Below are 12,467 nucleotides of genomic sequence, written 5' to 3' on the forward strand. Positions count from 1 at the left end.
TCCATCTTGTGTTTGCCTTATTCATAGCGTATTGCACTAGCAACACTTTACAAGTAGCAATTGGTACGCCAGCTCTAACCAAACGTGTTAGAATGGGCTGCATTGTAACGTTCCTGGCGAGCTTATCCGCCTTACAGTAACCTGGAATGCCTCTTTGGCCCGGCAACCAGCAAAAGTGAATATTAAACTGTTGTGCCATCTCCATTAGAAATGATAGGCAGTTATGGACTGCTATAGTGTTTGTAGTGACAGAGTCCAGAGATTTGATAGCTGACTGACTATCTGAAAAAATACGGATAACAGATGTTCATATCACGTTTTCTTTAAACCAGGACAAGACTTCTTTTATCGCCAAACGTTGCGCCTGTTATTAAAACGACTAAAGAAAAACTCAATCTTTGCTGTACGTATCACTAAGTCCTTGTTTTTTTCGAATTGAACAATATTGTTGATAAAAAATGTCAAAGTGAAACTCCTTCTATCGCTTATAAGCCAAATCGTTTTGTTTGATTTTTCCTTTTCTGTGAACCAATGTTTCTTGCTTGGAGAGAATTTTTTAGTTTTTAAAGGAATATGCTTATCGAAAGGTTTTAAAACATTACTGTTGAGATACTAAACTTGTTTGCCAGGTGAAGATTGTGAAAGAACATCACTATGAAGTAAAGAGTAGTATATGGTTTTGAAATTCCGGTGTTCGAAGGAATTAGTGTGAATATCTACTTGAAAGTCGAAGGTAAGGAAAATAAGTTCATGTCTTGAGAACACTTTAACCGCTAATTGATCATAAAGTAAAAATTTGTTTTTGTCACTAATAATAAACAGATTCAGCAATGTAGGTTTGAAATTTGAGAATTGAGTTGCAATATGCATGTTCACTGATTAAAGATTAATCTAAGTTCCTTAACAAATGTATTTTCGCCCAGCAGGATGCATTGCAGCCACCAAATAAAATAAGGTTTGTTGAAAAAAATAATGTCTGTTGAGCTTGGTAAATCATTCCACATTCGTGTAGTGCGGCTAAAGAAAGAATCAAGTATAAAGGGAAACTGATAAGCGTTCCTAAAAGTACGGGTATTATGGTTGAATCGTTTGAGGATTCCATATTGATTAAAATAAAACACTGACTTTTCTTATGTATGTAGGGTAGGTATCCACTTTACAAGTAATTTTATTTTTCCTAAATTTAATTTACTTTAATTCCACTGATTTTATTATTTCAATACTTAAATATTCATATGAATCAGTGATTGTGAAAGATTATACAAAACTCAATTTATTTTCATTTCATTTATGCATCATTATGGTATTTTTCATTTATTACACTATGTCGAAGAAAACATCAATTTTGTTTTGAAATTTAGTTCAATTCTTGATCTTGATAATGAAAGTTATGCACCCTTATAATAATGATATCAGTAGATACAATTTTATCGTGATGTCTTAAGAGATTTTACATTTATTTGATCTGTTTATTTATTATGATAAAATTTACTTTAAAAACTAGAAAATAATTAATCAGTTCTTTTCCAAAGATTACACATAGACTGTTTATTATTGACTTTTTTTTTCAATTTAAATTGCATCTTATACCATAAAATTCGTATCATCTAAGAGCTATTTTGTTTTGTTTTTGTTATTCGTTTAATTTACTTAAATTTGTATCTACTTATTATACTTTAGTCAAAAATCAAAAAAAAAAATATACTTCACAGAGAACAACAAACACAAAAGAAAAAGATCTCAAAACTAAAACAAACAGGACTGCTTATTATAACTTAATACAAAGATTCTTTATCATTAATTTAAGAGAGGCTTAGAACGTTGCGTGGCGGCCAGCTTGAAGCCGAACGAAACTCAACGAACCTCATAACACCCCGCACAGAGGCACTATCACATAGGAATCCGCCGCACCAGAAGATACTCGGAAAATTGCTGTCCCTCAACTCCACCACCAGTACTTGCTTCGATGGAAAAGCCAGCGTTCAGCAACCGTGTTAGCACCTGTACGGAATTCAGTTTGCAATAACCGTTAAGTGGAAAGCGGATGATCTGTCGCCAATCACCCTGATTCCAGGACACCCCAGTTCGGCTAGCCTGAGTGCCTTGATTGACTTCGGGGAAGACCTCATCGAGGAGAGAGCGTTCTGCTGATAGCATAATTCGTTCACCAAGGTCTGGAGAAATGTGCAGGGCGACTACTTCGAAGTTGTATTCTGTCGAGCCGATACGGGGCGACGATTTTATCCTTGCTGGCGGTGGAGGTGATATCAGATAGTTACCATTTCGGACTCGGTCTTTCCGCATAGTCTCCAACTGTTTTATCATTGCTATATTGAAGAAGAAAAAACATGCCGCTTAGAAAAATCATTCGGGATGTAAAGCAAAAACATTTCAAAACTTACGTTCAATTTCAAAGTATTTTGCCTCCTCCAGCAGAAGCTCCAAGTCGGGAAAATCATCAGCTATCAAGAGCCTTGAGTTTCTCATGAAATTCAGTACATGCCTGAACATTCCTCCATCACGGTCGATAAAGTAGTGTTGCTTCAATGAATCCAGTACAATTGGTATAGACCCATTAAATAGCCGAGCCAGTTTTGAGTCTGGATATTTGGTTAGAGTCTCTAGGGAACTTGTGTATATCGTTCCACCTACATCAATATGAACTGGAGCTGTGTAACGTGATGCTGCTGCTACACATGGAATACCAGTGATGGGCTTGTGATTCGTATGCAAATAAGAGGTAGCTCCTGAAGAGGTACTACTGCTTCCACCACCACCTCCTCCACCGCCACCACCAACTCCAACTGGCGGTACTGATGAACTGGCCGGTGGGGTTGGTGTGGGCGAAGATGAATTTGAGATCGTCGGTGAGACAGTTGGAGATGCACTAAAAATATTCCAAAAAAGATATTGTTACACAAGGTCGCGTGTTTAGTGTGAAATAGACGAACCTGATTTTTATATCATTCCTGGCAAATATTCTTCCGGTAGATGAGAGATCTCGGGGTTCGATGGATTTCACGTCTCTTTCTCGTTCTCGATCCATATCGCATTTTTTTCTAAAATTACAATAAAAAAATATCATTAATTTTTAATTTTTTTATTTGGTTAGTATTTTCAAAAGAAAGAAACTACAAATGTTCCAGAACTTGAAAAAAAGCGTTTTATGACGAATTTCTACTTGGAGGTAAAGATTTAAGAATGCAAGAAAACAATAAACAAAAGTAGTTTTTCTTTTCCTAGTTTTATGAAAGCTACATTTTCTAAGCTAGGAAGGTTTAGTAATCGGTATTGATTTCTTAAATTCAAATACTCATGCACACGACCGAGAACCTGAGTTTACTCCAGAAGTCGTCTACCCCACTAGATCGTCAAGGGACGCAAGAAGACTGATCGAAATGTGCCAGACGTTAGGACTTACATTATTGAACGGAAGAACCAAGAGTGACCCGAACAGACAATTTACATTCATTAGGGGTACGTCCTGCTCAACCAACGATTACAGACTCGTCCGAAGGAAATGGTTACAATATGTAGAGGATTTAAAGGTAGAAGAACTGGTTTTCTCAGAACACCTGCCATTGTCCGTCAAATGTGTCCTCTCCGAAAACCCGCCCGCCAGTGACGCTACCATGAACCTCTTGCCGAAGCTCCGTTGGAAGAATGCTCATCTTAATAGATACAAAGACAACCTCAATGCCTTAATAGACCCCATCAACATCAACCAGCTCAATTCAAATCTTGGCGCAGATATCCTAGTGAATTGCATATCGGAGGCAGCTAATCCCTTTTAATCAACAATCAGAAAGAATTAGAAAGATCCCTGGTTCGATGCGGACTGCGAAAGGGCTAGGAAAAAATCATTCGGATTTCTGAGACTCTTGAGAACCACTAATTCAGACTTTGCGAAAAGGATGTATTAGGAAACAAATAAAGCATACACAAAGATATGTAAGGATAAACAACACTACTACACTCAACAGCTTATACGAAAATTATCAGAAGTTAGGGACAGCAGGTCTTTTTGGAGACTCGCCCGATCACTAAACGGAGTCCTTTTTGCAAGAAAAATCGAAATAAACATGTTTTAGCTGATCACTTCGAAAATCTTCTTAACTCAAGGATAAATCCAAACGCCATGTTATACGCTACCCCTTACATAGAAAACGAAAGTCTGGACCAACATTTTTAAAACGCAAGAAGTCATCGAGGTAATACATAGATGCAAATACAACAAGGCACCAGGTGAGGACCGAGTCCCATATTAATTTTTCATAAACGCCACCGAAAACTTTTTTGAAAAACTAACGACTGCTTTGAACTATATATTTAATGACGGTATCATTCCCGAAAGCTTCCGCAAAACCATCATTTTCCCTTAATTCAAAAAAGGTGAAGTAAATGACCCTAGCAACTATCGAGGTATATCAGGCAGGCTTCAGGAAAGAATACTCTACTGTTGATCATTTTTTTAACCTAACCTCCATTGCTAGATCCTATCTAGACAAGAGAAAGAAGCTGTACGCATTTTTTGTTAATTTCAAAGCGGCTTTTGATTCAATCGATAGAGACGCCCTTTTTTACAATCTTATCTGCCTTGGAATCTCCCATAAAATGTTGACAGTACTAAGACGGCTCTATTAAAACAATATGACAGCGATATGGAACAGTAACGAAGGATCCAATTGGTTTAAAACATCGACTGGAGTCAAGCAAGGATGCCTCCTAAGCCCACTCCTATTCTCTCTTTTTTTTAGATGACATCACATCGGCTCTTAATGGAGGAATAATATTTGCTGGTATCAACATCAAAGCGCTTATGTATGCGGACGATATTGTAATTTTAGCGGAATCACCTCAAATGCTGCGAATGATGATAAATAAGATTAAAATATATTGCGACCTGTGGAACCTCACAGTCCATACCGACAAATCAAAAATGTTGATATTTCGAAATGGATCTGGTAGATACGCCAGAGAAGAGAGATGGACCTCGAATAATGTCGCTCTGGATTTGGTTAAGGAGTATAAGTACCTTGGAGTTATAATTACCACAAATCTTTCATTCAAGAAGCACCTACAGGCAAAACTAATAGAATCGAAACAAGCCATCAACTGCAACGGGAAGGGAGTGCTGGGAAAAAGTGCAAAATATAAACTTTTCGAAGCGGTGATGAGGTCGATCTTATACTATGCTGGTCAAGTGTGGGGATTTCTACAGTACGAAGAGGTTGAAAAGCTTTTAAGATATTTCCTAAAAAAGATAATCTGGCTCCCTGAGCATACACCTGCGTATATGCTGCACTTAGAGACCGGGGTCCCGCAACTATATATTTTTACGCTGCAGATGCATCTTAACTATATTAAAAAAGTGTTGGCGCTTCCAAATCATCGACTACCTAATGCCATTGTGAGACAGCTGCTCCGAGAGAGGTCACAGTTCTTTATATAATGTTCAGTTAATGGAAAGCAATTGGAGAAACTGGGACCCGACCTTCCAAATATTGTTGGAAAGAATTGATGCCAACATTTTCGAGAAATTTACGGAAAGAGCTGAAGGCAGTGAATCTCGTAATTTGTATAAGGCCTTGCAGCACAACCTTGGTGAAAACAACTATCTCCATGACAAGTATCCGCTAAAGAGCATTTGAACCATCTTTAAAACCAGAGGAGAGCTGATACGGTTAAACTACCGACCATATGGCCTTGAAGAAAGCACGGAGTGTACTCTTTGCAACTAAGGAACAGTGTAAAACGTTCTCCACTTCAAAGGGATTTGCCCTGTTTTGTCACCAATCCGTTAAGCGCATTGGGGAAAAAGCATTCTTAACCAAAATGAAACTCTCGAAGTGCTTAATGGATCAAACTGGAACGTTCTAAGTAGTTTTGTCTTGACTGCACAAAGATATAGAAATCAAGCCATATACATTAGGAATGATGTTGCTTATCAGCTCTTACCACAATATGGCCTTTGCACCAATTCCAAATTTAGACAGATTATCGAGAATTTGATGTGATGTTCTATCTCCTCTAGGCCCATCTGACCATTCTGTTATATCAGCAACTTTCTCGTGTCAAAACTTTTCAGTTAAAGAAAGAGCTCCTAAGAGAACCGTTTGGCAATACGAGAAAGCCAACTGGGACGGTCTCAATAATTACTTCAGGATCTTTAACTGGTCACTATGTTTCCTCGATAGTGACGTTGATGCCAGTGCTGATATCACCACAAGTTTAATTCTCTAGGGAATGAGAACTTTTATATAGAACAGGGTTAAAAGTATCAGACCCAAGGAAAACGCATGGTTCGATGCGAGCTGTAAAGAGGTTATTAGGGCCAAAGAGGTAAGTTTCCGTTGCTATAAAGGCAACCGAACTGAGGAAAGCCGGAAAAAGCCCATATTCGACGGACCAAATTTTTACATGACCAAAAGTTACGGCAAAAAATACTGCAATGTCCCAGTAGAAATTTTTGGTAATTTGTAAAAAACATGAGGAATTCTGCCTCTTCTTCGGTTCCTACGCTCGTTGTCAATGGCACTCCATTTGTTAGCTCTTTAGAGAAAACTTATCTCTTTGCTAGGCAGTTCGCCGTCAATTCTACGCTACCAGTGAGTGTCATGACTCCGCCTGTACTTGAGCGAGTAAGTGATTCTATGGGACCAATCTTTTTTCGCACTCGTACTGTGGCAAGAGTCCTGAAAGATCTTAACACACATAAATCCGCTATTGTTCTGAAGAGGTTTTCTTCAACGCTGGCAAAACCACTGCGTAAGCTTTTTCATCTGTCCAGCCTATTCCCAAAAAAGGCGAATCTTCCTTACCTTCTAACTACCGACCGATTGCACCTACGCCCCTCCTTTCCAAGGTCATGGAAACGCTGATTAATTATCAGCTTAAGAAATATCTTGAAGATCGAAAGCTTCTTAATGACCATCAGTACGGCTTTCGTAGCAATAGGTCCACTGGTGATCTCATGGTTCATCTCACCGAACAGTGTGGCAAATCTTTACATCGTTTTGGAGAAAGTAAGATTGTTGAACTTGATATTTCAAAAGCATTTGATAGGGTTTGGCATCAGGCTCTTTTATCAAATATGCGTGCTTTCGGTTTTCATGAATCCCTGCTTCATTGGATAAGTAATTACCTTTCGGATAGTTCAACACAAGTAGTATTAGATGGATTCAAGTCTGAAAATCACAAAAAAAATGCTGGTGTGCCCCAGGGCTCTGTTTTATCTCCAACACTCTTTCTTATTTTTATTAATGATCTCCTATCTGCAACAACTAATCCAATACATTGTTTCGCTGACGATAGTGCTCTCAGCTTTTCATATTCGTTTTCAGATTCCCATCGCTCTTCTTCGGATGTGGAACTGCAACGACAAAATATGATAAGCTCATTAAATTCCGACCTAAACAGCATTGTTCAATGGGGATTAAAAACCGAGTCGAATTTAATACTTCGAAAACCCAATGCTGTATTGTATCGCTAAAGCGTGATATTCCCGCTTTGCCATTATCCATGAATGGCACTTGCATCAATGAGACTGAACACCTCGATATTCTCGGTATGTGTGTCACCAATCACCTATTGTGGAATGATCAAATACGCGATGTCGCCAAAAATGCCGCAAGGTGTTTGGGTTTCCTTAGGCGATGCAAGAAATATTCCACTCCTTCAGATCTGGCTATTATCTACAAGACTTACATACGTCCAAAGCTTGAGTATAACTCCCATCTCTGGGCTGGTGCTCCTGCAACTTACTTAAGCCTTTTGGATAGTATTGAACGTAGAGCATTTAAATTGATAGATGATAATATAAGTTCATTTACTTCGCTTGAACATAGCCGTAAGGTCTCTTGTCTGACACTTTTTTAACCCTTATTTTAACGGCTTATGCTTAAGTGAAATAGCCAGTTGCATTCCTTACCTTAAACAGTTTAACCGTAATACTCGCGCTTCTAGGAATGCTCATCAGTATACCCTCGAGCTTAATTTCGGCCGTACTACGCGAATGTGGAATGCTTACCACACTCTGTCTTTCCTAGTCATTGCAATATTCAGGAGTTCAAAACCAATGTGCACCGACATCTCCTTTTAAACCTAGACAGATGGGGAACCGTCTCGAAACCTACCGCGTGCTGTTTTTATGAGTTCTTTCTGTCTATTGTTCTTTCTCTTCTGTCCTTCTGTCTTGTATTAATGTCTTGTGTTCTTATCATCTTACATAAACTAGTCGCTCATGGTGCTGTATAATAACTTAACATACAGAGGGTACGATAACTTATCATGCAGACGGTATTATAAGTTTTCAGTGTGGGTCGCATCCTAGCCTCTTTTTTCTGTTTCAAATTAAAAAAAACACACTTTTTTCTAGCTTCTAGCGAAAATTAAAGAAAATTTTTATGAAAAAATTGCTTTTATATGAAAAAAAAGTTAAATTTATTTAAAAATTACTAAAAAAAATTGTTTCCATTTTCAGATATTCAACTTTAAACTTTAACTTCCTGGACCTTGGATGCAAAGGTTTGAAACTGATCACACAAAAATTAATACTAAAGGTAATGTTCTAAAACGAATTTTCCGAAGCCATATTTTGATTCACGTACAAAAATTTCTACTCACCGCGAACAAAAACAATCTGTACAATAATTTCCTCTTAATTCATATTCTTATAATTTTTGCAATATTCATAAAATGAACAAACATTTGGTTTGAGTTTAATTTTTTTCTGTTGTTAATTTTAATATCGACACAACATATTAAAATCCCTTATATTGCCCTCCCGCAATATTTACAAAGAATATACAACTGTATATGTACCTATATCTGCCTAATCTACTATATACAAAATTTTTCCCTTCGCATATAAATATGAGGAGGCCAATTTGCAATTGCCTAAGGACTCACATATACTCTCCCAACCTGCACCCACTCACATCAGCCAACATACAAAAATAAAAAAAAAATTCTCAAAATTGCTTCAAAGTCAGTTAATAAGATTTTTCAAAAAACCACCTCGGGTAGAATTCGTGTGCTCCTCAAGCATTAACGAAAGCAAAACCAAACCCAACCAAAATCTGAAACTTTCCTTCGTATACATGGATATACTCGTAGATCCGATATGTTACACACATATCAATCTCAAAACATCACCCAGCCAGGAGGAAAAAGGGCCATAGGAGGGTTACTTTCCCACCAAGTGCGGGAATCTCAGAGATTGATGCATTTTGTGACCACTTGATATCTTCACCTGGGAGTATATTTCTCATAGGACCCAATATTATATCAACCAATTGGCATGCAGCAGTTAAGGCGGGATAAGGTATAGTTAGGGACCGAAGGAAATGTACGCGTACATAGCTATAGGTGGTATACTCGTACTTCCAAGAGAATTTATGCCAATAAGTGATATCCCAAAACGCGCTATGTACGCGTCTTCTTCCATTCACCTCGAGGTGTACTTGCGAAGTTGTTTTTCGCATATCTAAGCAGAGAGAGGCGAACTTTATACCAAAGGTAACCTTACAACCAAAAAAAAAAATACGCCTGGGAAACTTTATTTTTGATTGGAATAACATTTGAATGCATTCAGGCGTTTTGTATAGAGCTATAAAGTCATAGGTATTGGCTATAATGGTTTCGATATGGAGCTATAGAAAAGGGAAATCCAAAATATTAAATATATATACAAAATGTACAATCTAGATACATGGCTTCGTGTTACTGCCCCTGTTTTCGTTTCTTAGTGGAAATGTAAGTGTTTATTAAGGGATCATGTTTGGGATTCAAACAAAATTGGATTTTAAAATTAAAAACAAAGTGAGGTACTTTCATCATTTAAAAAGTCCTGTTTCCCTAAAAAATGAGATTTTGTAGTTTTAAAAAAATAGTCTTCTGAATACAGTATTATGGTCCTTACAGTATATTGGCACCAACTCTTGCTTTGATTCTTTCCTTGTGTTAACTTCGTCCTACAGCATAAACAACTGAAGCGATTTCCATTAAAGTTTTTTTTTTCTAATAAGAGGTTTCTTTTTTAATAACCCGCCATTTGGTCAGTTGTCACTCTTGAAGAATAAATTTTTTGAAATTTAACAAAGAAAAACAACGCCGTTAAGAAAAACGGGATGACACACGCTTCAACAATAAAATTAAATTGTTAAAACTGTCCATAAAAAAGAATGCATATACTTTACTTTGCGTCCGAAATTAGACTCAACGGAAGACCTAAACACTTAGCAACGTTTTTGGTGACTTGAAATGTGTGTTCAATCATCACAAGAGATGCTTTCTGATGAATATACTTAGATCTGAAATTTGTTCAGTCTCCTCGATGTAAGTAGCAGCAATCTATAGAGACATTGAAGAAGGTTTACTCTTCACGACAGTAGTCAGCATTGAGTTTTCAAAGAATTCCATGTTCCCCACAATGCTGACATGATCAGAATGAAATGACCTTATCATACGTAGTATCCGTAGTGTGATGGTTAGTGCGTAGCAAATAGGACTGCCATGTCAAAGGTCTGATGTTTAGTTCCTGCCTGCGATAGCGTAAGTTTTTTTTTTACTGGTAATGCCTCTTAGAAACAACATATGAACAGTTTCCTAGCTACGATATTAAAATAGTCCTGGTCGATTTCAATGCCAAGGTAGGAAGGGAAGATATCTTTGGTGGAATAATCGGGAAGAACGGCCTGCACGACAACACTACGAGTTTCCCACACCTCAACATTCACAAAGAAACTTGGGCTTCTCCAGATCAATCTACCGTCAACCAGATTGACCATATTGCGATCGACGCCAGACACACTTCCAGCATTATGGATGTACGAACTTTCCGAGGAGCTAACATCGACTCGGACCACTACCTCGTTGTAGCCAAGGTAGCACTTCGGATTTCCAGACCCAAGGCAAAATAGGGACGTGCTGGGAGAAGGTACAACTTCGAAAGGCTACAATCGCCAGAGATCGCCAAATCCTTTTCCGACCGAGTTAAAAGTAACCTCTCTCGAAGTTCTATGCCGCCAACACAATGTATCGGAAACCAGTGGCAACATTGGCAAGATGCAATCAGGGAAGCCGCCTCTGATGTGCTGAGTTTCAAGCAGCCACCAACAAGGAAACTTTGGTTTGATGAGGAATGTCAGCAGGCAAATGCAGTCAAACAACAGGCACGCAAAGCGGCGCTGCATAAAAGGACGACAGCTCATGAGCTCTATGAGCAGAAGAGGCGAGAGGAACGCCGACTTCTCAGAAGAAAAAAGAAAGACATGAGAAGCGTGTGGTCGAAGATGTTGAGAGGTTTAAAAGAAGGAATGAAGTTCGAAAGTTCTATGAACAGGTGAAACGAAATTCACAGGTACATGAACCCAGAACCGAAGGCTGTAAAGACGAAAGTGGAAATATCATAGTGGAACCGCAGTCAATGCAGAGGATATGGAAGGACTAATTCTGTAGACTGTATAACGGCGACGACGAACCGAATTCCACTGTCAGGCAGGATGATCCATTCAACATAGACGGCGAAAGCCAACAATCCCGTCCTCCCGACTTAGACGAAGTAAAGATTGCCATATCTAAGTTGAAGTCTAATAAAGCCGCTGGAGCATATGGCTTGAATGCCGAGCTCTTTAAAGCAGCTGGAGATAAGTTGGTTAGGAGCATGCACCAACTTATCTGTAAGATATAGTCGGAAGAAAGCATGCCCGATGAATGGAACCTCAGTATTGTTTGCCCAATCCTGAAAAAAGGAGACCCTCTAAACTGCACCAACTATAGAGGAATCAGTCTACTTAATATCGCCTATAAAATCTTCTCTGCCGTAATATGTGAACGTCTAAAGCCCATCGTCAACAACCTGATAGGTCCTTATCAGTGTGGTTTTAGACCAGGAAAGTCCACAGTTCACAGATCCTGGAAAAAATCCAAGAACACCAAATCGATACCCACCATCTTTTCATCGATTTCAAGGCCGCATATGACAGCATCTACAGGGACGAGCTGTATAGAGCCATGTCTAGTTTTGGCATCCCTGCCAAACTCGTCCGTTTGTGCAGGATGACCATGGAGAATTCACGCTGCTCCATAAAGGTTGGAAACAACTTAACAGAACCTTTTGATGTCAAAAAAGGTTTTAGACAAGGTGATGCGCTATCATGCAATTTTTTTAACATCGTACTTGAAAGAATAGTGCAGAGCTCACACGTCAATACTAGAGGCACTATCTTTCAAAAGTCTGTCCAATTACTGGCATATGCTGATGACATTAACATAATCGGAAGAACTCAGCGTGATGTCAATGGGGCTTTTGTGAGTATTGAGGCAGAAGCGGCAAAAATGGGTTTAACGGTTAATGGGGGCAAAACAAAGTACATGTTGTCGTCTAGAAAGGACATACAACACCGACGTTTTGGTCAAAACGTAATAATCGACAGACCTAACTTTGAGGTAGTCAAGGACTTCGT

The 12,467-nt window shown here is 38.6% G+C and overlaps 1 protein-coding gene across 1 annotated transcript in view; it reads right to left on the minus strand.

The window, feature by feature from the left end:
* Positions 1–1,140: 1,140 nt before the first annotated feature.
* LOC129952425 (BTB/POZ domain-containing protein Tiwaz) overlaps positions 1,141–12,467 on the minus strand; it is an 86,181-nt gene continuing 74,854 nt past the window's right edge. Inside the window, exons 4-6 of the mRNA XM_056064993.1 lie at positions 2,952–3,059; positions 2,403–2,887; positions 1,141–2,327 (exon numbers count right to left, since the gene is read on the minus strand). Of these exons, the coding sequence (XP_055920968.1) occupies positions 1,891–2,327; positions 2,403–2,887; positions 2,952–3,059 (1,030 nt within the window). The 3' untranslated portion in view covers positions 1,141–1,890. The remainder of the gene's footprint in view (positions 2,328–2,402; positions 2,888–2,951; positions 3,060–12,467) is intronic.

Source organism: Eupeodes corollae, chromosome 3 (assembly GCF_945859685.1).
Source record: "Eupeodes corollae chromosome 3, idEupCoro1.1, whole genome shotgun sequence".
Lineage (NCBI taxonomy): Eukaryota > Metazoa > Arthropoda > Insecta > Diptera > Syrphidae > Eupeodes > Eupeodes corollae.